We start from the raw sequence: 23,416 nt of genomic DNA on the forward strand, positions 1-23,416 counted from the left end.
TGCTGTCTTCTGGCACCATTCGCCTCTTGGTCCTCATGAGCTCCTTAACCACAGTGGAGAGGTATTCCTTCTGTTGGAATTTTACTCTTAATTTTGGTCTAAATTTACAAAAGTTTGGTAAATGATAAGGTCTTGTTAGTACAGAAGAGCACTAGGGTATCAGTCAGGAAGGTGTGGGGTGGTATAGTGGTGAAGTTCGAGGATTCTGAAGTTGACTGTTGGGTTTGAATCCTGGCACTTGTTAGCTATATGGCTTCAGACAAGTTACCTGAGACAGCATGTGGAGTCTGCTGTGCACTAAATGTTTAGTGCCCTTGTCAGTATCATCTTTATCACCAATAAAGCCTTTTCCCTCCAACCTCTCTAGGATGTGAAGTGATAGCTGTGAATACCCGCTCCACAAGCCAGACCTTCATTTATAAGTGTGATGCGGTTCTCTGTACCCTTCCCTTGGGCGTGTTGAAGCAGCAGCCACCAGCTGTTCAGTTTGTGCCGCCTCTTCCTGAGTGGAAAACATCTGCAGTCCAGAGGATGGGATTTGGCAACCTTAACAAGGTAACTGGGCACCTCTGTACATTCCCAGTCCACAAGTACCAGTCTGACTGCCCTTCAGAGAGGAGAGAGATCTGCGTTTTTAACATTTTGCTTGAAATTCTGATGTCAGGGTGAGGGCTGTCCATGCGTTCCCTTTAGTTCCTAATTATATATGAAAGTATCCACGAGTATTGTCTTCTGAGGTCACCTCTCAAACCCAGGCCTAGAGAAAGAGAGCGCTAAAGGTCCTCCTGAGTAGTTCATTTATAATAGGGATTTATAAACTTATATTGAGAACAGGTTACTTTCTGAGGAAGAAGTGCTTTGCTGTTGAGACACAGCTGTGCTTAAAGCCATGTTCTCTGAGCTCCATCACCAGCTCACGTGCTTCTCTCTTGCGACAGGTTGTGTTATGTTTTGACCGGGTGTTCTGGGACCCAAGTGTCAATTTGTTCGGCCATGTTGGCAGTACGACTGCAAGCAGGGGTGAACTCTTCCTCTTCTGGAACCTCTATAAAGGTACCTGCTTTCTAGTTTTAATCTTTTTCACATCCTTATAGGAATAGAGAATTAGTAATATTATAACTTGCCTTTAGGGAGCACACAGCTTAGTGGGAAATACATATAGTAAGGAGGTGGGCAGCCTCAGAATGGGCAGTAAGTAGAGGAGTGGCAGAGTGCAGCTCAGGGCACTGCAGAAGAAAACCTGTGAAGGAGGAATCCACTCAGCCAGGGGCCAGGCCCAGGAAAGCTGCTGGGAAAGAAAACCTTGAATTCCTCATTCTCGGACTCTTGTGTCTGGCCTACCTCTGAATCTGTGATCACTTCTTGCTTTATATTCATATGTAATTGGGTTGCTCTTAGCTTTATGCAGAACTTTTTTTAAAAAAGAAAAGTATATTTAGATACTACCTCATTCTAAGAAAAAGGTGTAAGACATTCTCTGCAGCAGTTTCAGGAGGCCTGGCCTTGACGGTGCAGACACATGGATTAACTAGCTTGAGTGCCACCGTGGTTCTTGCCATCACTCCTTACTGCCTGATACCGAAGCATCCTGCCCGTGGCCATCCCATCCTTCATCCTTCATTTGCTCCCTGGGCACGGCGCTTCCAACGACCGCTGAATCGTCTCTCTTTCCCACTGCCCACCTCCCAGTCCAAGCCACTCTTACCGGTGCATACCTGTCCAATCACCAGTAACCACTGCCTACTATCCCCGCTTCTTTCTTTTGATGGTTTTCATTTTCATGGCCAGCATGAAGGGTAATTAATCTAACCCTTCTTTTCTGTCAGCTTCCTCATTGTCCATCCCCTCCCCAGCCTCCAGGCACACTTGTCTGCTCTCCTGGAACCCTGAAATGCACCATCCTGTCTACTACTTCTGCATTGTACTGGGGCCTCTGCATTGTACTGGGGCCTGGGCCCAGGGTGCTTTTCTTTTTCTCCCTTTTCTTTCTTGCCAACCTGGCATACTCTACCCAGCCTTCAGTCTTGACCTAAATGAGTCTCTTTCAAAGAGACCTTCCCGGATACAGCTGTCCCCACTGCCTCAAATGTAAATTATGTCCTGTGTTCTTTTCTCTCTCGTCTGTGTTTTCGTAGCTTTTATCATAGTTCCTAATTAGGTATCTGATTTTTTTGTTGCTCTTTGGGGTCTATAGTTTTTGCATCCCCAGCATCTAATGCTGTGCCTATCACGTAGCCTGTTGCACACAGGGCCATGAAATGGGTGAGGAGAGGTAATGGTGAGTACGGAAGGGCCTCGGGTGACAGCGAAGAGGCTGCAGCCCTGGTCATGGAGATGTCTGGAAGAATTGTGCTTAAATAAAGGGACACGTGTTAGCAGGGTCTGAAGTGGTGTCTTCAGGACTTCTGTATTCTGCCAGGTTATATGCAGTGAAGTACATGGGTTATATTTCACTTACTGTGGTTTGCCAGCTCCCTTCAGGGGACAGGATTCAAGTTGCTAGTTCAGGAACATATCTAGCATGAGTGGTGCATATCTAGTCTGTTGGCCATCAGATTTCAAACATCCAAGAATAATGTGGGACCTGATAAGGAAGTACTTGAAAAAAGTCTGTAGGACTCTAGAACTGTCCTTTGTTTCTTCAGCTCCAATACTGTTGGCACTCGTGGCGGGAGAAGCTGCTGGCATCATGGAAAACATAAGTGATGATGTGATTGTTGGCCGATGCCTGGCCATCCTCAAGGGGATTTTTGGCAGCAGTGCGGTGCCCCAGGTGAGTAAGCGGGGCGGGGACAGGCAGGGATATGGGGCCGTAAGACTACAGGAGGGTTTGACGGATCTCTAGTCGCAGCATAGATTCTTGGTCAGGGCAGTTTCAGCCAGAATCAAGTGTGTGCTGGGTTTACTGTATAGAGTTCATTCCCCAAGTATAGTTTTGAGAAAAGCCCCCCAGTGCATGGGCCAGAGGATTGAGAAGGCTGTTTGCTGCCTTTGTTCACTTGTGTTGTCTGTTGTCTCTACTTGTGAAATCACACCCCTCACCTGCCCCCCAACTTCCCCAACCACCTTTTAGATAAAGTGGCCAGACTACCTTAAGGAAGTTTTAAGAGATTATCTTGATAATTTTTTTCTATTATTCTTTTAAGTCCATTGAAACACTCTTATGATTCCTTTGAGATAAGGCATATTAATGCTTCATGTGAATTTTAAAATCAAAAGGGAATACAGGTCAAGTCCTAGGTAGATCTCTAGATTCATAGCAAAGGCAGCCTGGAGCCTCCTCGCAGCCTGAGAAGGCATTTGTGTTTTGTTTCCGAGCAGCAGCAGCAGCATTCATCACTTGGCCAGCACTCATGTCTCACTGTATCCCAACCCATCACAGCTTTTCCACCTTTCAGAAATGCATGATTTGTCCTTGGTGTCCAGTAATAACTTCCACTCATATTTTTTTCTTTAGCCCAAGGAAACTGTGGTGTCTCGCTGGCGTGCTGATCCCTGGGCCCGAGGCTCCTATTCCTATGTAGCCGCAGGATCGTCTGGAAATGACTATGACTTAATGGCTCAGCCAATCACTCCTGGCCCCTCAATTCCAGGTGCCCCACAGGTGAGAAACTGGCGAACTCTACCTGAGCTTATTTGGAAATAAGCCAGTATCCCAGGATTTCGGGGTAAATTGGTTTGGTTGTTTTTGTGTGTGTGTGGGTTGTTTTTTTTTTTTTTTAGATTTTAATTTTTTTAAAGATTTTCTTCAGACGTTTAATCTGTTCTCGAACCCTTTCAGATACGAGCAGAGGGGAAGGGAGGATTAATATTGTGTGTGTCTGATTTGTTACTTATTGGCTTTGTCAGTCTAGTCTTTGTTCAGAATGGAAGAGTCCAAAGTGTAGACCAGTTACTTTTTCCTTATTCAGATTGTGTGTGTTTTAATCTTTAATTGTGCCCCATTTTGTACTGACTCATAGGATTGTTGCAGCGTCCCAGTCACTTAGGGGCCTCCAGGAAATGCCCCTGAGCAATAACCTGAGGTCTTTACGAGCAGTCCCCTGTGGCGAGTGAGGTCTGCTCTAAACTGAGGCAGGTGTCCCAGAGTAAGACCAAGTACTGTGTTCTCTGGCTCAGAGCAGTCAGGACACCACGCCCCCAGTACCTGCTGCATCAGGCAAAGGCAGGCCTAGAACTGGGTACTTCCCAGAATTAAACTGATAAATAAGTCCAGGTGCATCACCCTACAACTAAGGCTGCACTGTTTTAGTGCCCTGTTTCTACTTCTCTGTGCTTTAGGGAGTTGTCTGCTAATAAGGGAGAGACCCTTTTTGGTAGGATGATGGACCAGTAACGGAACGGAGGTAGTGAGCCTTCAAAGGCCAACAGGAGTTTGGCAGTTCAAATACAGTAATAAGGCACATTTGCAGCCTGCTGATTTTCTCTAATTTTCTCCCTGAAATAGCCTATTCCCCGACTCTTCTTTGCTGGAGAACATACAATCCGTAACTACCCAGCCACGGTCCACGGTGCTCTGCTGAGCGGGCTGCGAGAAGCTGGAAGGATTGCAGACCAGTTCCTGGGGGCCATGTACACCCTGCCTCGCCAGGCCACCCCTGGCGCCCCTGCACAGCAGCCCCCGAGCATGTGAGACAGACGTGTTCTAAGCGAAGAAGCCCGTGCGTGCCTGCTGCTGCATAAGCAAAGCTCTTCTAGCAATGTAGGTTCCACTCACCCTGCATCTGGGCTCCAGCTCAGCTGCTAAAGCAAAGCCCATGATGGTCAGGTGGCCGAGGAGGTTGTCTCCTCTAAGTGACTCAGAGCTGGGGAGGCACTTCTTCCATTAGTGTGAGTCTTTGTTCTTCATTAGGACTGAGGGAAGCAAGTACTGGGAGAGAATGTCTTAGTCTCTTTGTCTGTGGTGGTTTTTTATATTTTGAGAATAAAACTTCATAGAAAATTAGGACTGATTTTTGTTTCCCCTTGGGGTTAGAGTTCTGTATAAAGCCAGGGGTGTTACTCCTTTGAGAATGCCAAGTTTATCCATGTTTAAATGAGATAAAGGAGAAAATGGTTTGGTGTGATCAGAAGACAGGACCGAGGGTTTCACATGGAAGCAAGTGCTTCCTTGTCTGTGGGGCTAGACTCGCTCACCACCAGGACTGTGGGGTGACCATGTGCCAGGGGTATGAACCTGCAGGTCATGCATATAGGTGTTAGGAAGCTGAATGAATTTTCAAGATAAAACACAAGCCTTGACACAAAGTTTGACTGGGCCTCTGGCAGACCTTTTGGGCTTTATTCCCCTAGATTCCCTCCCATGGGTATATGCTAACTTTCCACTTCTCTCCAAGGTACTGATACAAAAGTTTTAAGATCAAGGGTTTAGATAACAGCTATGCAGACTGTCGGAATATTCCATTTCCTTGCTCCTTCAGCTTCTAGTGACTATATTCCTTGGCTTGTAGCCCCTTCCTCATTTTAAAAACACATTACCCCAAACTCTGCTTCCATCATCACGCTATCTTGTTCTGGTCTCCCTCTTATAAGGATACTTCTGATTTCATTTAAGGCCCACCCAGATCACCTCTCCTGTGTCAAAATGCTCAGTTAGATTTGCAAAGTTGTCTTCGCCGTGTAGGTTAAAAAATTTTAAAGGAACAGCACCTATTTCTTCCAAAGGGCTCCTAACAGACTATGTTACTGTTAAGTGTAGGTACATAGTCTGCTTCAATAAATTGGATTTTACTCCTGATAGTCAATTCTTTCCTAAAAATAGTTTAAATGAGGTTTTATCCTTAGTAAGATTGAAGGACATTATAGTCCGACTAGAAGGTGGAGATGGAGAGGGCATTTTCCCTATTTGGAATGAATGACAACCACGGGGAAATTTGCACACCAGGATTAGGACAAGTGGTGTGACTGTGACGTAAAGGTGAGAAGATGGAGTCTGCACCCTAGCTTTGCCATGAACTGTTACCTCAGGATACATGCTCCTTAAAGAGTCTGTGTTAATGACACAGGCAGCCTGGGAGATACAGATGATTGTTTTGTGTGTATCTGATGACAGATAAGCCTAAAAGTGAAATGAAGCAATCAGATAACTGCTTTATGAGTCTGAGGAAATGTCCATAGCCTCAGCTGTTTCCAGCCCTTAACGACATCTGTAATTGGCTGAGTTTTTTCAGTAGAACAGTGACATATACTAGCTGTACCAATGTATAGCAGCAGTTGTACATGGAAAATGGCATCACTGACCCACACTCACACAGAGCACGTGGAAACTAGGGAGCTTTATTGGTTACATATTGTGCTGCAGAGCCAACAGACTGCATTAGAGCCAGAGGATACATGCAGACAGGCAGCTTCAACTATACACATGCACCCCAGGAGCCCTGAGTCACTGCTCATGGCTTTGCCCTGGTTTCCAGCGACAGGGTCTGGCCTCCTTGGTCCTGTGCTTGGAGCAGGAATGTAAGAGAAGCTGCTGCACCCAGCCTCCAAGGGGCAAGGGAGTGGCCAGAGGACCTGCCTGAGCGAGTGGCTGTAGACCGACACGCTGATGTGTCCCCAGCAAGGGGGCCTATAAGGTAATAACAGTTTATTTGAGGGCTACTTCCCTAGCCCTCCCAATCTTTAAAATACAAAAAAAAAAAAAAATAGACTTTATTCTCTTAAAAATACATTCCGTTCAGTACATGTTCTGAGCTGTGAAGCAGCAGGAAAATAGGGCCCCTTTCCTATGATCTTGGCTGTGAGAACTCTGTTCCCAACCTGGGGTACTTAAAAGGGAATCCCTAAAAGCAGCTCTTCCAAAGCAGTCTTGTCAGAGTAACAATAAACCCACACCAACAAAGGCAGCTGGGGAGCCGGACACAGGGTCCCCAGTCCTTTGCTGGGGAGTGGGAGCACTTGGCACTTAACCTACTGAATGTAAAGACGTAAAACTGCCCCGAGATGACAAGTCCAAGATCAGTACAGACGCCCCCACCCCCATGAGAGGATGATGAGTTATGTGCAAGCTCGCCTGTGGCTGAGGTTGGAGTCCTTGGCCCCACTGCAGAGCCCTTCAACCCACCCTGCAACTGTTTCCTTGCCACACAAAAGCAGAACAGCCACAGCTTCCTTGTCCACCATCCCCATCCTTTCTTTCTCTGGTGGTTCCGAGTGTCACGAGTGGTGACGCAGGCGGCGGAGACCAGCTCCTCACGTGTAGCCAGCTCTGCCTCCAGTGCCCCTTCCTCCAGCTGAGCAGCTCTTGGGAGTGCCAGCTTCTCCGACCCTCTTAGGAGCCCTCCCACAACCACACAATCTGCCAGGAAAAGTCCAAGTCAGAGCTGGGCTATGGAAGAGGCTGGTCGTAAAAAGTGGGTGTGTTGGCTGGGACAGTGGGAATATTTGGTTTGATAAGATGATTATTCAGCTCCTAGGTCTCCCATTTGGAAGTTTCCTCCAGGACCTCTGATGGTGAGGTCTGGGGCCAGACAGTCACGCCTAGATTGCTTTTCGGAAATGGGCCTTCCAACTTTGGAATTTGAGAGCCAGCCTTGCCAGCCATTTGAAGCCCAGAGGAACTGTGCCTCTAGCCTTTACTTGATATTACAAATAGTATTTTCTGCAATGTTGAGGACGTTTAAAAATAAAATCTATTTTACAGTGGGTTCTAGGTGGTGTGCAGAATAAGGAAACAGTATTTATCCTGAAATAATTGTACAATCAAACCCTATTGCACTCAGAGTTTAAGTCAGCAGCCCCAGCAAGAGGGCACCACAGCTGCCCCTCTCCCAGAGCATTCTTGGTGGTGGCAGATGCTGGTGCGGCTGAACTGTGGAAAGATCCAGACTTTGGCACCAGGTGCTACAGCGCCAGAATCCAGGGTTCCAAACGCCCAGAGAATTACTGGCGAGACCTTTGCAGGCGCGGTCTAGCGCCTGTTCCCACCCGCAGAGAGCCACAGACCCAACTTCCTATAGTCTCAGTTGACTGCCACAGAGGTCTGTTTCCTCTGGACTCTCAGGGTTGCTGACCAGTGAAGAATGGCAGGGCGGCTACAAGTGAGGGGATGCAGCCTTGAGCCAGGAAAAGCAGCAGAAAGAGATTCTGAAAACGGCATCTTGAGCATCTGAGGCAGCGATGAGGAAAAGGCAAACCACATTACAACACTTAGACTGGCAAACCTCCGGGAAATGGAAGTATGAGCAAAACACTCCTGTCCGTGAAAGGCAGGTAGGTGCTCCCCAAACCTCCTCCAGGACCACCAAACCTGATGCAGACAAGGGAGGGGGTGAATGCTGGTTCCCACCCTGAGTGGAGGCAGAGGAGATTCAAGAAGCACTGCAACTGGAGATACACCAACTCGTGTCATGGAAAGCACATGGCCTGCTGTGCAGTCCTGCGCAAGGTTGGTGTTGAGAAGGGCCACAGAGACCATCTAATGTAACACTTCCACTTTACAGACTGGAAAAACAGGGCCAAGGTTACTTCTCTGAGTTCATCCTCTCGACATTAAAACAGAGGAAACTGCAAAGAATAAGGCCCAGAAAAAGGCAGTGGGAAGGACACATGTAAACCCATTTGCACAATACCTTCCAATAGTGAGAATTACCCCCCTACACGGTGGAAACAAATCTGAAAATGTCAGGTTTAGGACTCTTAGAGACCATCCATTATAAAGAACTAATTTTATAGAGAGGGAAACTGAGGCCCCAAGAGGACAATGGTTTGCCCAAGGAAGGTCACACAGGAGGGAAGTATAAAGCCATGAAGAAAATTCAGCTTTCTCAACTTCTACTCCAATGCCATCTTTCATCATGAAGGAACAGTGTTGGCTTCATAAAGGTAGCCTTTGAAAAGGGATCCCTTTGAACTGAGAGAATGCTCTAGAAAAAGCATGGTTCTTCCCCATGGGATTGGTATAAGGAAACTAATCAATTTTTATTTATGTGGCTTCCTGGAAGGTTTGCTGCATTCTGAACTGTATAAACCTGGTGCTCTTGATGGGCATGTTTTACCTTTCCTCCAGTCATCACAATGATCATTGGTTTGCAGAACTCATGGTAGGAATGCATCAGCTTGGTAAAGTGCGATACCTCCTCCACGGGGGATCAGGAGGAGGAACAAAGTCCATGCCTTTAAAATGAAGCTATTGCTTTATGGAGTGACTAAAAGGAAACTGCTTCTTCCTGTCCACTCTCCCCCACGCTGGCACTTCCTAGAAGGCAGAGGACGCTGGGTCTGGCCCAGTGCAGTCTGGGAATATTCCAGAGGAGGAGATAACGCAGTCAGCCTGAGGTCTCCAGCCACAAGAGAGGAGCAGGCCGGGCCAGCAGCATGGTGGGTGCCCAGGGAAGGAGACGCATGAGGCTCGTGCGCTTCCAGGTGCCTTTGGAAGGTGAGCAGAGAGCCGGGGTTGGCGGGGAGGGACGATGCTATTCCAGTAGGTAGGGTACCCGTGTGCTCTGCCCCCGGAAAACAATGGTCAGCCAAGGGGGCAAGTCAGAGAAACGTCAACCTAAAGGTTAGTTCCGTAAACCCTTAGAGGCGACACAGATCTCTCTTGCTGTAAAAGTCTGAGGAACTCCACAGGGGAAGAAACAGAGGCCCCCCCAGATGGAGCTGATGGCTGGTGGGTGTGCAGGCCCCTTGGGCAAACAAGGAGTGAGCTGGATGCGGTAAGGATACTAAGGAATCAGAACGTTAACCACACAGAAGGGGTTACCCGACGACACAGAACCCACCGAGGAGCTGGTAAGAGATTTGGCTGCTGTTGTGAGGTGGGGATCCAAGGGGTTTTCTAGGTCTTTCCTCATTTGGGGGCCGGACTGGCCCATCCTACCTGGGGGACAGGGACAAGGAGAGAAAACTCATGCATCAGGGAAGGCTGGGCCCGGGTGGCCACGTACAGCTTGTAGTGTCTGATCCCCTCTGGCCAACTGACAAGCAATGGGCCATAGCCGGGCTCTCCGCCACAGTCTCCCAGCCAAGGCCTGGGGTCTGGCCTGGCTCCTCCTCAGGGCGGGAAGGTGGACGAGCAGGGGCAAAGGAGACGGCAGGCATCGACGGCAGGCGTCCCCGGCCGGCTCAGTTGTCCTCGGCACAGGGCCTGGTGGGCCGCAACCGCTCCTCGGCCCGCGCACGCCCGGGCTCCGGCGGCCCCTGCTTCACGGACAGTTCAGACCTCTCAAGGGAGGTGTGCAGTCGTCTGTAGACGCTGAGGGTGCAGTCGTCCCCTTCCTCCTGTGCCAACAGGACAAAAGTCAGCCGTGCAGGACTACCCAAGTGAGGATCAAGACGCCTGCATGCCCAGCCCCAGGGTCCTTCCCTGCAGGGGGAGATGGGGGAGAAGAGAGCCCGCGGCAGAGCTGGAAAGGGGAGGCCGGCAGACAAGATCCCATGACCAGCTCCGAGCTGCTCAGGGCTCCTGAGGTAGACTGGAAGCTCACAGCTGAAGGGGAACCCCAAGATGGACAGCGCTGGAAGAAGGGGCACTAAGGCAGTGCCCCCACAGGGGCCATAAGTCCTGGAGGGCTGCAAGTGCAGACTGCCTGCCTCTCAGGGTCAGAGCCAAGCGCTCAGTGGACAGGCAGGGAGGTGTGAGAAGCAAGGCGGCCAGCTCTTATCCGACTTCCCGCCCACAAACCACCAAAGGCTCACACGCCTTTCCTAGTGCATCCCGTACGTGCCCTTCACCCTATGCTTTGCAGACAACCAGAGCTTCAGCTTTGTGCAACTTTCTCCACTCCTCGCATAATTCTGCCTTTGGAATGTTCTTGTTGATCCTCCCACCCAAGCGAATGCAGATCAGAGAATGCAAGTGTGAGAAGGTCCAGTTGGCAAGGTAGACGAGCACTGGGTTTAGAGATCCGAATCGTGGATTCAGATCTTAGCTCCTCCGGTAATTCACCTGGGTGGCCCTGGGTGAGGCACCTTGTGTCTCTGACCCTCAGCTTCTGTGTCTAAAACACAGGAAGAATACTGCCCCCTCACACACACCCCAGGGCTGTTGGAGAGAATGAACGAGACGCTGGGTGGAGAAGTGCTTTGTCCGGTACTGAGTACTCTGTAAAGACTCAGGGCTTTTTAACGCAATACAGTCACCCCCTGCCTTTTAAAAGAAGGGAACAATATCTTGGGTCGAAAATGTCTTTCTTCATCACAGGACTCACAGGACTCACATCTGAAAGACATTTTCGGGGGCTTCCCACCACATGTTGATCTGGCGCTCTGACCCTCGGGTAAGGGGAGATTCTGGATCTGTCTGTTCAGTAACAGGCTACACGGAGTCGACCAGCCCTGCCCTCAGACTGGTGGTGTAATGGGCTAGATAGATGTGGGGGACAAACAGTGATGCTTGGGCATAAAGCTTATCACCGTAGGCCCGGTGGAACCCTAGCTCTCCTCAGCCCCTACGTGCCAGCAGCTGGCGAAACTGCAGTCTAAACTGAGGCAGCCAAAGAGCTCCCTGCCTCTGCCCACCGAGAGGGCAGGGCTTGTTTCACCACTGCCTCCCGGCAGCCCGCGTGCTTCTCTGCAGGGCCCAGAGCCCAGCGCCTCTGGCTGCTCCGGCAAACCGAGAGAACAGGCCGCATCTCTCTTCTTCTGTACCCTTCATATATGGAGGCAAACAGGAAACACAAATTGGGAAAGAGGATTTTGGAAATTCATGCTGCCCTCTGCCAAATACCTTCTTCAAGATACTTCCCTCTCCTTTCCGGCCCAATCCGCCTTATGTTCAACGTCCTCTGGACCACTCAGTTCTTGCTCAGTGTTTCCTAACCCCAAAGTCTCCAGCATCCCGAGTCACACGGCTGGGGCAGAGGAAAACCAAGAAGAAAGCACAGGAGGAAAGGGGGAAGGTGGGAGGAGAAGGAGGCAAGGGGAAGAAGTGGGACCTACCGTGCCTGCAGAGTGGTTCCAGGCCTCGGCCGGGACAGCGTCCCCTGCCCGACTCCGCCGCGTGAACACCTCCGACACGGCAAGGCTGCTCTGGGTCCTTCTGGAGGCGAGCTCGGGGGCATCCCCCGAGGTTCCGCCCCTTCGAGTGCCCTGCTCAGAAAGGTACGAGCTGGGCTGTTCAAGGTCTGAACAGTCTGTGGACGATCTCTGGGTGTGGGGGTTGGGAGACTCCCCATGTCTACCAACTCGACCTGGGGAGTCTTCTGAAGAGTTCAAGTCTCGCCTGCTCTTCCAGGCGTTGCGCACAGTGACATGTCTGGCATCCGAAGAGCCCGCTTCTAAAGGGGCACTATGGCTTTTCCACCTGATTGTCTCCGCTGTGGGTGCATGGCTGTTCCTCTCCACGGGATCCGATGGCTTGATTATAATGCTGCTCCGCGAGACCACAGTTTCTGGTCTATTCTTCAGGGACCCATCTCCTGTTCTCTCCGCTTCGCTTAACTGCAGGGTGATGTCGTGTTTGTGAATGGAGAGCTCAAAGGGGGAGCTGATGTGGTTGCTCACTGAGGCGACCTCCGGCAGCCCGACCTGGATGTTGCTGGTGGACATGTGCCTCTCCCGCGGGGTCTCGCCCGGAATGGCTCGCGGGCTGCCGCTGTCCGAGGGGTAGATAGTTATGCTGCTGGTCACTTTGTTTGGCCCTGGTTTGGAAGCAGATTTCTGTTTTTCCAATGTGGGCTCGGTTCCAGATCCTCCCATGATTTTTTTCACATCCTTATCAATGATGACAGGTTTGATGATGGCTCTAGACCGCAAGGCCTCTCTGGGGCTGAAGGGCCGCTGGCTTTTTGCCCCGGGGCCGTTGGCCTCTGGGAGCTCCATGGCATTAGCGGAGGCTCTGACAGCTTTCCCAGATTCATTTTCTGTTCCCACATCCTTATCATTCTCAAACAGGGAGGCTCTAACCGCCCCTCGGGATTTGGCCTTTTCTCTCGAGTGGGGCTGCTGTGGGAGCTCTGGCTCTGGAGTGATGGTCGTGTTCACCAACTTGGCAGTAACAAGTGACCCCGTGTCCCCGTCATCGTCCGAGCCCGGCTCCTCTCTGCTGCAGGACTTAGCGACTCGACGCCTCAGGGCCTCGGGCTGACTGCTATCTTCCATCACAGCTACCACAGGTTGTCCAACTCCTTCTTTACTTGCAGTTGAAAAGCCCTGAAGGATGTTCTCTTGGCTTCTGGAGCTATAAGGATACTTTGATAGAGGTGGAGTCTTGGAGCTGGGGAAACTGGTGTCAGCCTCCGGGCCACTGGCGGCCTTTTTCCCCTTAGAGAGCCCTTCTGAGGAAGATCGTCGAGACGTGGCCAGAGCTCCAATGGCTTTAGAACTGCCAGCATCTGCAGCCTGAGTTATTTGATTTCCACTGCCAGGCACCTGCCCCCTCTTGCCAAAGGGGACCTCAGTGGAGAGGTCAGAAGCCTTGTCACCTCTCCCCAACACGTCATTGGAAACAGATCCATGGGTGTTATCACTAAACGTTCGCGTTGCCTTCTCTACTTTTCCCTTTAGCCCACTCTCGGTACCTGGCTTGGGAGCGCCCTTCCATACCTTACTGTGCTCTTGGGCGGCGGGCGGGTAGCGGCTGAGCACGGGTGGCTGCTCCCTGGACTTCTTCCCTTCGCACTGCGAGGAGCCAGCTGTGAATCGGTCTTCGGTTCTCCTCGTCTCCTGAGCCCCACTGTCTGCACCTGCCCCTGCGTGGGGAGCTTTGGCTGTCCTCCTGTTGGTAAAGCTGGGAGAGGAGACCTGCCTGTTGTTCAGAGGGTTTTCACTGTTGAGAGCCAGTTCCCTGTTCCGGTGCCTTTCCCGCTTATGCTGAGGGGACAGTTCCCGGGCCGTGTGCTTCACTGATGACTCATTCCCATGGCCTCTAAGCTTAGTCCTCTCATGCCTGCCTCTGCTGGACAGGAAAGCGTCTTCCCCTTCCACCTCCCCGTTCTCTAATTCTTTCTGTTTCTTGATTTGTAGCTTTATCTCCTCCAGCTGGCTGGCTAAGAGTTTGTTTTTATTTTGTTCACTTAGGTAATTATCCTGAAGATCATTATTTTTGGCCCTCATTTTCTTAAGCTCTTCCTCCAAGGATTCAAAATGTTTGATTTGCGTCTTAAGTTTCTCAATCTCCTGGTTAAGGTCTTTTACTTTGTTGTCTTCCTGATTTCGGTTCTTTTCGTTTTCTGACTTGTTTCTTGTTTCATTCTCTGCCTGCTTCAGATAGTCCAGAGCACCCTTCCTTCTTGATTCTTTGGATGGCAGCGGGGAAGATATACCATCCTCGATTCGCAGGTCGTTCCTTTCCAGAAGATTAGAAGCATTCCTGGTGTAATCTCGGTTCATTTTTTTGTTCTGCTCCAATTTTTGAGTAAGCTCTTTTATCAGTTTCTCGTTTTCTTTCTCCTTTTCATTCAAGTACTTTCTCTCACTTACAAAGCTCAGAGTTAGCGATTTCAGCTTTTCTAACTCTGACACTAAACTCTGCTCAGTTTTATCCAGCCGGTCCTCGGAAGATTCCAGCTCTTTCACTTTGATCCGGAGCATTTCCAGCTCAGAGGAGATTTTCTTAGTTAGGTTTCTCTCCTCATTCAGGCTTAGACAGAGCTGGGTACAGTCATTCTTACTCCTGCTAAAGGCCTCCTCTAGCTTCTCTAGTTCTGCCATCCGTTTCTGAAGCCGCTCAATCTCCGATTTCAGCTCCCGGGTGAGGTTTTCCTCCTCTTCAAGCTTCTCCTTCATCAGCTGACAGAGGTCCTCTGCTTTCTTAATTTCCTCATCTTTGCCTTCGATTCTCAGCACTCGCTGGCGCAGCACTTCAATCTCAGCTAACATGCTGGAGTTGCTGCCTTCCGCCTGAATCACCTTGTCCTGGAGGTCCAGGAGCTCATCCTCTGCTTTCTGGAGGTTTTTTGTGGCTTCCTCCAACTCATCAAGGCGGCGGCTTAGACTCTGTAACTTGAACCGCAGGTGGCGGCTGGAAGCAGTGTCTTTGTAGCTTGTAAACTCAGCCATGTCTACTGCCAGCCAATGTGGGTTCCCAGAGGCAACCAATTCCACTCGAGGGGATGAGAAACTGTTACCTTTCTCTTGGCATCCACAACCTTCTTTGGCAGTTGGAGACCATTCTCAGTCTACAGAAGAAAACCAGAAAGCATGTTAGGAGGCAAATCTAAAGTCTCCACTTCAGCTCCCAGTTGTAAGAGTTCCCATATGTAATTCTTGAGCCTAGAACATGGTAAGTATTCAAATTTACTGAATGACTAAATATGACTAAACCTGCAGGAAAACACTGGTTCTTTGTGGCTGATGCCTACATTCACCCTCATGAAGAATGCCACCAATGGCAGCATGGTAAAGAGACAACAGAAAAATGCCTCATTCATGTGACCAACTGTTCCATATTCAGGAAGCAAACTCCCAACCTATGAAGGCTAAACACAAAATCTGCACTTACACATCGTAAGGATACAGCAAAATACCAGAAGATCCTTTTAAAAGCAATAAGTTGGGGGGAGAAAAGGGAAAATATTCTATGAAGAAAGAAATAACAACTGAACTGGATTCTCAGCAGAAACTTTTAAGTGGTTGTCAAGTAGTTGATAATAATATCTTTAAAAAGTTCTAAGAGAAAATAACTGTAACCTAGAAGTAAATACCCAGAGGAACTATGAAAAAAAGATACAATTAGAGACACTTTTTGAGACTAAGAGGAAAATAAAACCTCAAGTGTTTATTATTAACAGACCGTCACTAAAAGATTGACTTATGGATATACTTCAAAATATAGATAGAAATTGATCACTTAAAGAAGGCATGAGATACAAGACAGAAAAGAAATTAACCGGAACAAGCACTGATTCAGTTAAACAATAAAGATCAACTGAGGACTGAGGAGAAGCAACAGGATAAAACCAGAGTGGAACTAAAACACTAAACAGTAATAACAAGTCATAAAGAGAGAAATCAGAATTCAAGTGTTCTTAAAATGTTACATTCTTTAGGAAGAGGACAGTGCTATTACAACTAACCTTGCTGCTGCTACTGCTAAGTCACTTCAGTCATGTCCGACTCTGTGTGACCCCATAGACAGAAGCCCACCAGGCTCCCCCATCCCTGGGATTCTCCAGGCAAGAACACTGGAGTGGGTTGCCATTTCCTTCTCCAATGTGTGAAAGTGAAAAGTGAAAGTGAAGTCGCTCAGTCATGTCCGACCCTTAGCGACCCCACGGACTGCAGCCTACCAGGCTCCTCCATCCATGGGATTTTCTAGGCAACAGTACTGAGTGGCTTGCCATTGCCTTCTCCGACAACTAACCTTAGACCTTGTTAAGAATAGATATTAATCACAAACGTGATAAGGCATTAATAAGCAGAATAAGCTGTGATCACAGCAGCATTTTTCACAAAAGACAAAAGGTGGAAGCAACCTAAGTGTGCACCATGGATGAATGCACACACACAATGTTATACATACCATGAAACACTGTTCAGTCTTAACAATGAAGATAATTCTGACACACCCTACAACATGCAACATGGATGCAGCTTGAGGACACTGCACTCAGTGAAACAATGCTGTCACAAAAAACAAAACAGCGTATGATCTCACGTATATGAGGTATCTGGGGTAAGTAAGTCTTCCCTGGTGGCTCAGACAGTAGAGAATCTACCTGCAATGCGGGAGACCCAGGTTCAATTCCTGGGTCAGGGAGAGTCTCTAGAGAAGGAAATGGTAACCCATTCCAGTATTCTTGCCTGGAGAATTCCATGGACAGAGGAGCCTAGTGGGCTACAGTTCACGGCGGCGGGGGGAGTGCAGCAAAGAGCCGGACATGACTAAGCAACTAACACTTTCACTTCACTGGAATAGTCAGATTCATAGAAATGAAATAGAATGGTGATTGCCAGAGGCTGAGGGAAAGAGGAAAGGGATTTGTTCAATGGGTATAAAGTTTCATTTCTGCAAGATAAAAAATGTTCCAGATATTGGTTGGACAACAATGTGAATATATACGTAACACTAATAAAACGTACATTTAGAAATGGTTAAGATGACACACTTTATGCATTTTTTACCAAAATAAAAAACATTTTTTAAAAATGTTAAGGCACAAAAGAAGTAAAAAGCATAGAGAAGTAGGGTAGAGTTTCAATTTTGGGCCCAGCATGTAAGGAACTTCTAAAACCATCACTTCTTCCTGACAATAAAAAGCTGAACAAACAACATCAACAACTCTTCTCAGATCCATCAAAGAACTGAGGTCTCAGAGAAAACTGCTTCCCCCAGACAGACAAGCTGATACAGAGAATCACAGTTTACCGGAGCATAAAAGCATAAGTAGAAACCTTCGGAACTACTACCAGACTAGGAAAACCTAAACTGCACTGACAAGCTGCTGGAGGCTCTGCATGGACAACTTTGGGAGTCAAAACCAACAGGCAGTTTGTCTCAGTTTCTTTTTTTTTAAGTGGGGGGTTCCGATGGGGAGGGATGTACCACACTTTGTGAGCTGTACCTCCAGGACCTGTTCCAGGTTCCCACAGTGAAGATGGGAGAAAAATCCCTCCTGCTGCCAGCTGGAGGAGGGTGAAATTAACCATTATGAAACCAGTATCACAGCTACTGGAGTCTTACCCAAACCTAACTGACCTGGGGGAAGGAAAATACCTAACTCCAGCTCCCTTTAACCTTCTACATGGAGGAAGGAATATGCCCAACTCTAGCCACCCTGTATGACCTAGGGAGTGGGGTAGGGAGAGGGGTGGCATGTGGACCTGACAATGAGAAGCACTTGTGAAATTCACAGCCCGGGGGGCTCAGGCTCACTAAAAACTGAGACCTAATTATTGAACAAAAGAATACTTCCCCTACACCTGAACACCACTTCTAAGTTCTTTTTACCCATCATGTTCAGCTTTCAACGAATTACAAAGCATACTAAAAACTAAGAATACAGTTTTTAAAGAAACAGAGCAACAAGCAAAACCAGACTCAGATATGGCAGAACTGTTGGAATTATTAGACAGAAATTCAAAACTATAATATGCTAAAGACTCTAATGGAAAAAGTAGACAACATCAAAGAACATATGGGTGAGGTAAGCAAAGAAATGGAAATTATAGTAAAGCATCGAAAGGAAATGTTAAGAGGTCAAAATCACTAACGAATGAAGACTGTCTTTGACTGTCTCATTAGTAGACGAGACACAGCTGGTAAACAGTCTCTGTACTTGAGGATATGTCAGTAGAAACTTCTAAATCTGAAAAGCACAGGGGGAAAAAAAAAAAACGGGGAAAAAAATGGAACAGAATATCCAAGAAGTATGGGGATAGCTACAAGAAGTTTAACACAAATGTAATGGGACTACCAGAAGAAGAAAGGAACAGAAGAAAAATCTGAAGCAATAATGACATAACTTCCCAAAATTGTCAGACAGCAAACTACAGATTCAGGAAGCTCAGAACACCACTCAGGATAAATACTAAAACAAAAACACCAAGGCATATCATATTCACACTGCAGAAAATCAAAGATAAATGGAAAAAATCCTGAAAGAACTCAGAGGAAAAAATAGCTATAGACAAACAAAGTTAAGAAGTAACATCTGACTTCGGAGAAATCAAGCCCATGAGAAGAGTGTAGAGTGAAATATTGAAATGTTGAGAGAAAAACACCATCAGTCTAGATTTCTGTACCCTACAAAATTGTCCTTCAGCGATAAAGATGAAATAAACACTTTCCAGGACAAATAAAAATTGAGGGGATCTGTTGCCAGTAGATCCACCTTACAAGAAATGTTAAAAGAAGTTCTTCAGTTCAGTTCAGCTCAGTCATGTCTGACTCTTTGTGACCTCATGAACCACAGCACGCCAGGCCTCCCTGTCCATCACCAACTCCTGGAGTCCACCCAAACCCATGTCCATTGAGTCGGTGATGCCATGCAACCATCTCATCCTCTGTCATCCCCTTCTCCTCCTGCCCTCAATCTTTCCCAGCATCAGGGTCTTTTCCAATAAGTCAACTCTTTGCATCACATGGTCAAAGTATTGGAGTTTCCACTTCAACATCAATCCTTCCAATGAACACCCAGGACTGATCTGCTTTAGGATGGACTGGTTGGATTTCCTTGCAGTCCAAGGGACTCTCAAGTCTTCTCCAGCACCACAGTTCAAAAGCATCAGTTCTTCTGTGCTCAGCTTTCTTTATAGTCCAACTCTCACATCCATACATGATCACTGGGAAAACCATAGCCTTGACTAGACGGACCTTTGTTGGCAAAGTAATGTCTCTGGTTTTTAATATGCTGTCTAGGTTGGTCATAGCTTTTCTTCCAAGGAGCAAGGGTCTTTTAATTTCATGGCTGCAATCACCATCTGCAGTGATTTTGGAGCCCAGAAAAATTAAGTCTGTCACTATTTCCACTGTTTCCCCATCTATTTGCCATGAAGTGATGGGACCGATGCAATGATCTTAGTTTTCTAAATGTTAAGCTTTAAGCCAACTTTTTGACCCTCCTCTTTCACTTTCATCAAGAGGCTCTTTAGTTCTTCTTCACTTTCTGCCATAAGGGTGGTGTCATCTGCATATCTGGGGTTATTGATATTTCTCCCGGCAATCTTGATTCCAGCTTGTGCTTCCTCCAGCCCAGCATTTCTCATGATGTACTCTGCATATAAGTTAAATAAGCAGGGTGACAATATACAGCCTTGACGTACTCCTTTTCCTGTTTGGTACCAGTCTGTTGTTCCATGTCCAGTTCTAACTGTTGCTTCCTGACCTGCACACAGATTTCTCAAGAGGCAGAGCAGGTGGTCTGGGATTCCCATCTCTTTCAGAATTTTCCACAGTTTATTGTGATCCACACAGTCAAAGGCTTTGGCATAGTCAATAAAGCAGAAATAGATATTTTTCTGGAACTCTCTTGCTTTTTCGATGATCCAGCGGATGTTGGCAATTTGATCTCTGGTTCCTCTGCCTTCTCTAAAACCAATTTGAACACCTGGAAGTTCACGGTTCACATATTGCTGAAGCCTGGCTTGGAGAGTTTTGAAAATGACTTTACTAGCGTGTGACATTAGTGCAACTGTGCGGTAGTTTGAGCATTCTTTGGCATTGCCTTTCTTTGGGACTGGAATGAAAACTGACCTTTTCCAGTCCTGTGTCCACTGCTGAGTTTTCCAAATTTGCTGGCATATTGAGTGCAGCACTTTCACAGCATTATCTTTTAGGATTTGAAATAACTCAACTGGAATTCCATCACCTCCACTAGCTTTGTTCGTAGTGATGTTTTCTAAGGCCCACTTGACGTCACATTCCAGGATGTCTGGTTCTAGGTGAGTGATCACACCATTGTGATTTATCTTGGTCGTGAAGATATTTTTTGTACAGTTCTTCTGTGTATTCTTGCCACCTCTTCTGAATATCTTCTGCTTCTGTTAGGTCCATACCATTTCTGTCCTTTATTGAGCCCATCTTTGCATGAAATGTTCCATTGGTTTCTCTCATTTTCTTGAAGAGATCTCTAGTATTTCCCATTCTGTTGTTTTCCTCTATTTCCTTGCATTGATCGCTGAGAAAGGCTTTCTTATCTCTCCTTGCTATTCTTTGGAACTCTGCATTCAAATGGGTATATCTTTCCTTTCTCCTTGGCTTTTCGCTTCTTTTCTTTTCACAGCTATTTTTAAGGCCTCCTCAGACAGCCATTTTGCTTTTTTGCATTTCTTTTTCTTGGGGATGGTCTTGATTCCTGTCTCCTGTACAATGTCAAGAACCTCCATCCATAGTTCATCAGGCACTCAGTCTATCAGATCTAGTCCCTTAAATCTATTATCTATGTCTCACTTCCACTGTACAGTCATAAGGGATTTAATTTAGGTCATACCTGAATGGTCTAGTGGTTTTCTCCACTTTCTTCAATTTCAGTCTGAATTTGGCAATAAGGACTTCATGATCCGAGCCACAGTCAGCTCCCAGTCTTGTTTTTGCTGACTGTATAGAGCTTCTCCATCTTTGACTGCAAAGAATATAATCAATCTGATTTCGGTGTCAACCATCTGGTGACATCCATGTGTAGAGTCTTCTCTTGTGTGGAAAATTCTGAAAGAGATGGGAATACCAGACCACCTGACCTGCCTCTTGAGAAACCTGTATTCAGGTCAGGAAGCAACAGTTAGAACTGGACACGGAACAACAGACTGGTTCCAAATAGGAAAAGGCTGTATATTGTCACCCTACTTATTTAAGAGAGAAAATGGAACCATATTAAATGTTCAACTAAAACCGCAGAAGGTAGAAAAAGAGTAGAAGACAAAAAACAAGAGAAATAAACAGAAAACAGTAATAAACATGGTAGATACTAAGCCAACAATATAAATAATCACTTTAAATACCAATAATCTAAATACATCAATTAAAAGACAGACTATTTGAGTGGATCAAAAACTAAGATTCAAACATATGCTGTCTACAAAAACCCACTTTAAATTTTAATAAAGATATATTTTAAAAGTAAAGAGATGGAGAAAGATACACTATCTAACAGTAATCAAAAGAAAGCTGAAGTAGCTACATTAATATCAGATAGCAGATTTCAGAACAAGGAATGTTATGAAGGGCAAAGGGGGAATATCACATGACGACAAAGGGTCAATTCTCCAAGAAGACATAATAGTCCTTAAAGTGTGTGTGCATCAAAATACGTGAGGCAAAAAACTGATGGAACTGCAAGGAGAAAGAGAGAAATCAATTACTAGAGCTGGAGAATTCAACAGCTCTCTATCTTAAGTGGACAGATCCAGCAGGCAGACAATTAGTGTAAGGACATAGCTGAACTCAGCAGTACCATCAATCAATGGGATATAATAGACATCTATAGACTATTCCATACAACAGAATAAACATTCTTCTCAAGTTTACATGAAACATTCACCGTGACAGACTACATTCTGGGTCATAAAACATATCCGAACAAATTAAAAAAAAAAAAAAACAAATCATACAGTGTCTGCTCTCAGACCACAATGGAATGAAACTAGAAATCAATACCACAAAGATAGCTGGAAATCCAAAATACACAGAAAATTTCAAGTATTGGAACTGAATGAAAATGAAATCAACTTTATTAAAAGTTGTAGAGTGTAGCAAAAGCAATGCTTAGAGCCAAGTTTATAGCACTGAATGCAAATGTTAGAAAAGAATAAAGACCTACAATCAATAATATAACCTCCTATCTTAGGCAATCTAAGCTCCTATCTTTTTCTTAGAAAAAGAAGTAAAATTAAAACCAAAGTAAGCCGAAGAAAATAATAAAAATTAGGGTAGAAATCAATAAAACTTAATTTGATAACTATACATGAAACAGATCAATTTCTTCAGAAACACAATCTATCAAACTCACACAGCCTTAAACGGGATTTGCAATATCTCTTACAATTATACAGTGGAAGTGATAAATAGATTCAACGGATTAGATCTGATAGAGTGCCTGAAGAACTACGAGCGAAGGTTCGTAATATTGTACCGGAGGTGGTGATCAAAATCATCCCCAAGAAAAAGAAACACAAAAAGGCAAAATGGTTGTCTGAGGAGGCCTTACAAATAGCTGAGAAAAGAAGTGAAGTGAAGTGAAAGTCATTTAGTTGTGTCAGACTCTTTGCGACCCCCATGGACTATATACAGTCCACAGAATTCTCCAGGGGATCTTAAGAGAAGCTAAAGGCAAGGAGAAAAGGAAAGATACACTCATCTGAATGCAGAATTCCAAAGAATAGCAAGGAGAGATAAGAAAGCCTCCCTCAGCGATCAATGCAAAGAAATGGAGGAAAACAATAAAATGGGATAAGACTAGAGATCTCTTCAAGAGAATTAGAGATACCAAGGGAACTTTTCATGCAAAGATGGGCACAATAAAGGACAGAAATGGTATGGACCTATCAGATGCAGAAGATATTAAAAAGGGGTGGCAAGAATACACAGATCTATATGAAAAAGATCTTCAAGACCCAGATAACCACGATGGTGTGATCACTCACCTAGAGCCAGACATCCTGGAGTGTGAAGTCAAGTGGGCCTTAGGAAGTGTCACTATGAACAAAGCTAGTGGAGGGGATGGAAATCCAGCTGAGCTATTTCAAATTCTTTAAAAATGATGCTGTTAAAGTGCTGCACTCAATAAGCTAGCAAATTTGGGAAACTCAGCAGTTGCCACAGGCCTGGAAAAGGTCAGTTTTCATTCCAATCCCAAAGAAATGCAACACCCAAGAATGCTCAAACTACCACACAATTGCACTCATTTCACACGCTAGCAAAGTAATGCTCAAAATTCTCCAAGCTAGGCTTCAACAGTTCTCTCTTGAACAGAGAACTTCCAGGTGTTCAAGCCATAATACTGGAGTGGGTAGTCTTTCCCTTCTCCAGGGGATCTTCCCAACCCAAGGATCAAACCCAGATCTCCCACAACGCAGGCGGATTCTTTACCAACTGAGCTACAAG

At 46.4% G+C, this 23,416-nt stretch overlaps 2 protein-coding genes across 9 annotated transcripts in view; one reads left to right on the forward strand and one right to left on the reverse strand.

Annotated features, from left to right (window-relative positions):
• KDM1A (lysine demethylase 1A) overlaps positions 1-6,115 on the forward strand; it is a 66,508-nt gene extending 60,393 nt beyond the window's left edge. For all 3 annotated transcript variants that reach the window (XM_088843444.1, XM_088843450.1, XM_055398263.2), the window contains 5 exons: positions 368-555; positions 939-1,053; positions 2,646-2,773; positions 3,458-3,604; positions 4,448-6,115. In XM_088843444.1, the coding sequence (XP_088699570.1) occupies positions 368-555; positions 939-1,053; positions 2,646-2,773; positions 3,458-3,604; positions 4,448-4,633 (764 nt within the window). In that variant the 3' untranslated portion in view covers positions 4,634-6,115. The remainder of the gene's footprint in view (positions 1-367; positions 556-938; positions 1,054-2,645; positions 2,774-3,457; positions 3,605-4,447) is intronic.
• Positions 6,116-6,258: 143 nt separating this feature from the next.
• Positions 6,259-23,416, reverse strand: part of LUZP1 (leucine zipper protein 1) — a 103,466-nt gene continuing 86,308 nt past the window's right edge. For 4 of the 6 annotated variants that reach the window (XM_055398260.2, XM_055398257.2, XM_055398258.2 and 1 more), the window contains 2 exons: positions 11,878-15,056; positions 6,259-10,218 (listed from right to left, as the gene is read on the reverse strand). In XM_055398260.2, coding sequence (XP_055254235.1) covers positions 10,063-10,218; positions 11,878-14,937 — 3,216 coding nt within the window. In that variant the 5' untranslated portion in view covers positions 14,938-15,056 and the 3' untranslated portion in view covers positions 6,259-10,062. Of the gene's footprint in view, positions 10,219-11,877; positions 15,057-20,807; positions 21,219-23,416 lie in introns of those variants that run through there. The other 2 variants (XM_055398261.2, XM_055398262.2) reach the window with 2 other exon arrangements.

This window comes from Moschus berezovskii, chromosome 2 (assembly GCF_049115385.1).
Source record: "Moschus berezovskii isolate FMDL1 chromosome 2, NW_MosBer_1.0, whole genome shotgun sequence".
NCBI classification, from domain to species: Eukaryota; Metazoa; Chordata; class Mammalia; order Artiodactyla; family Moschidae; genus Moschus; species Moschus berezovskii.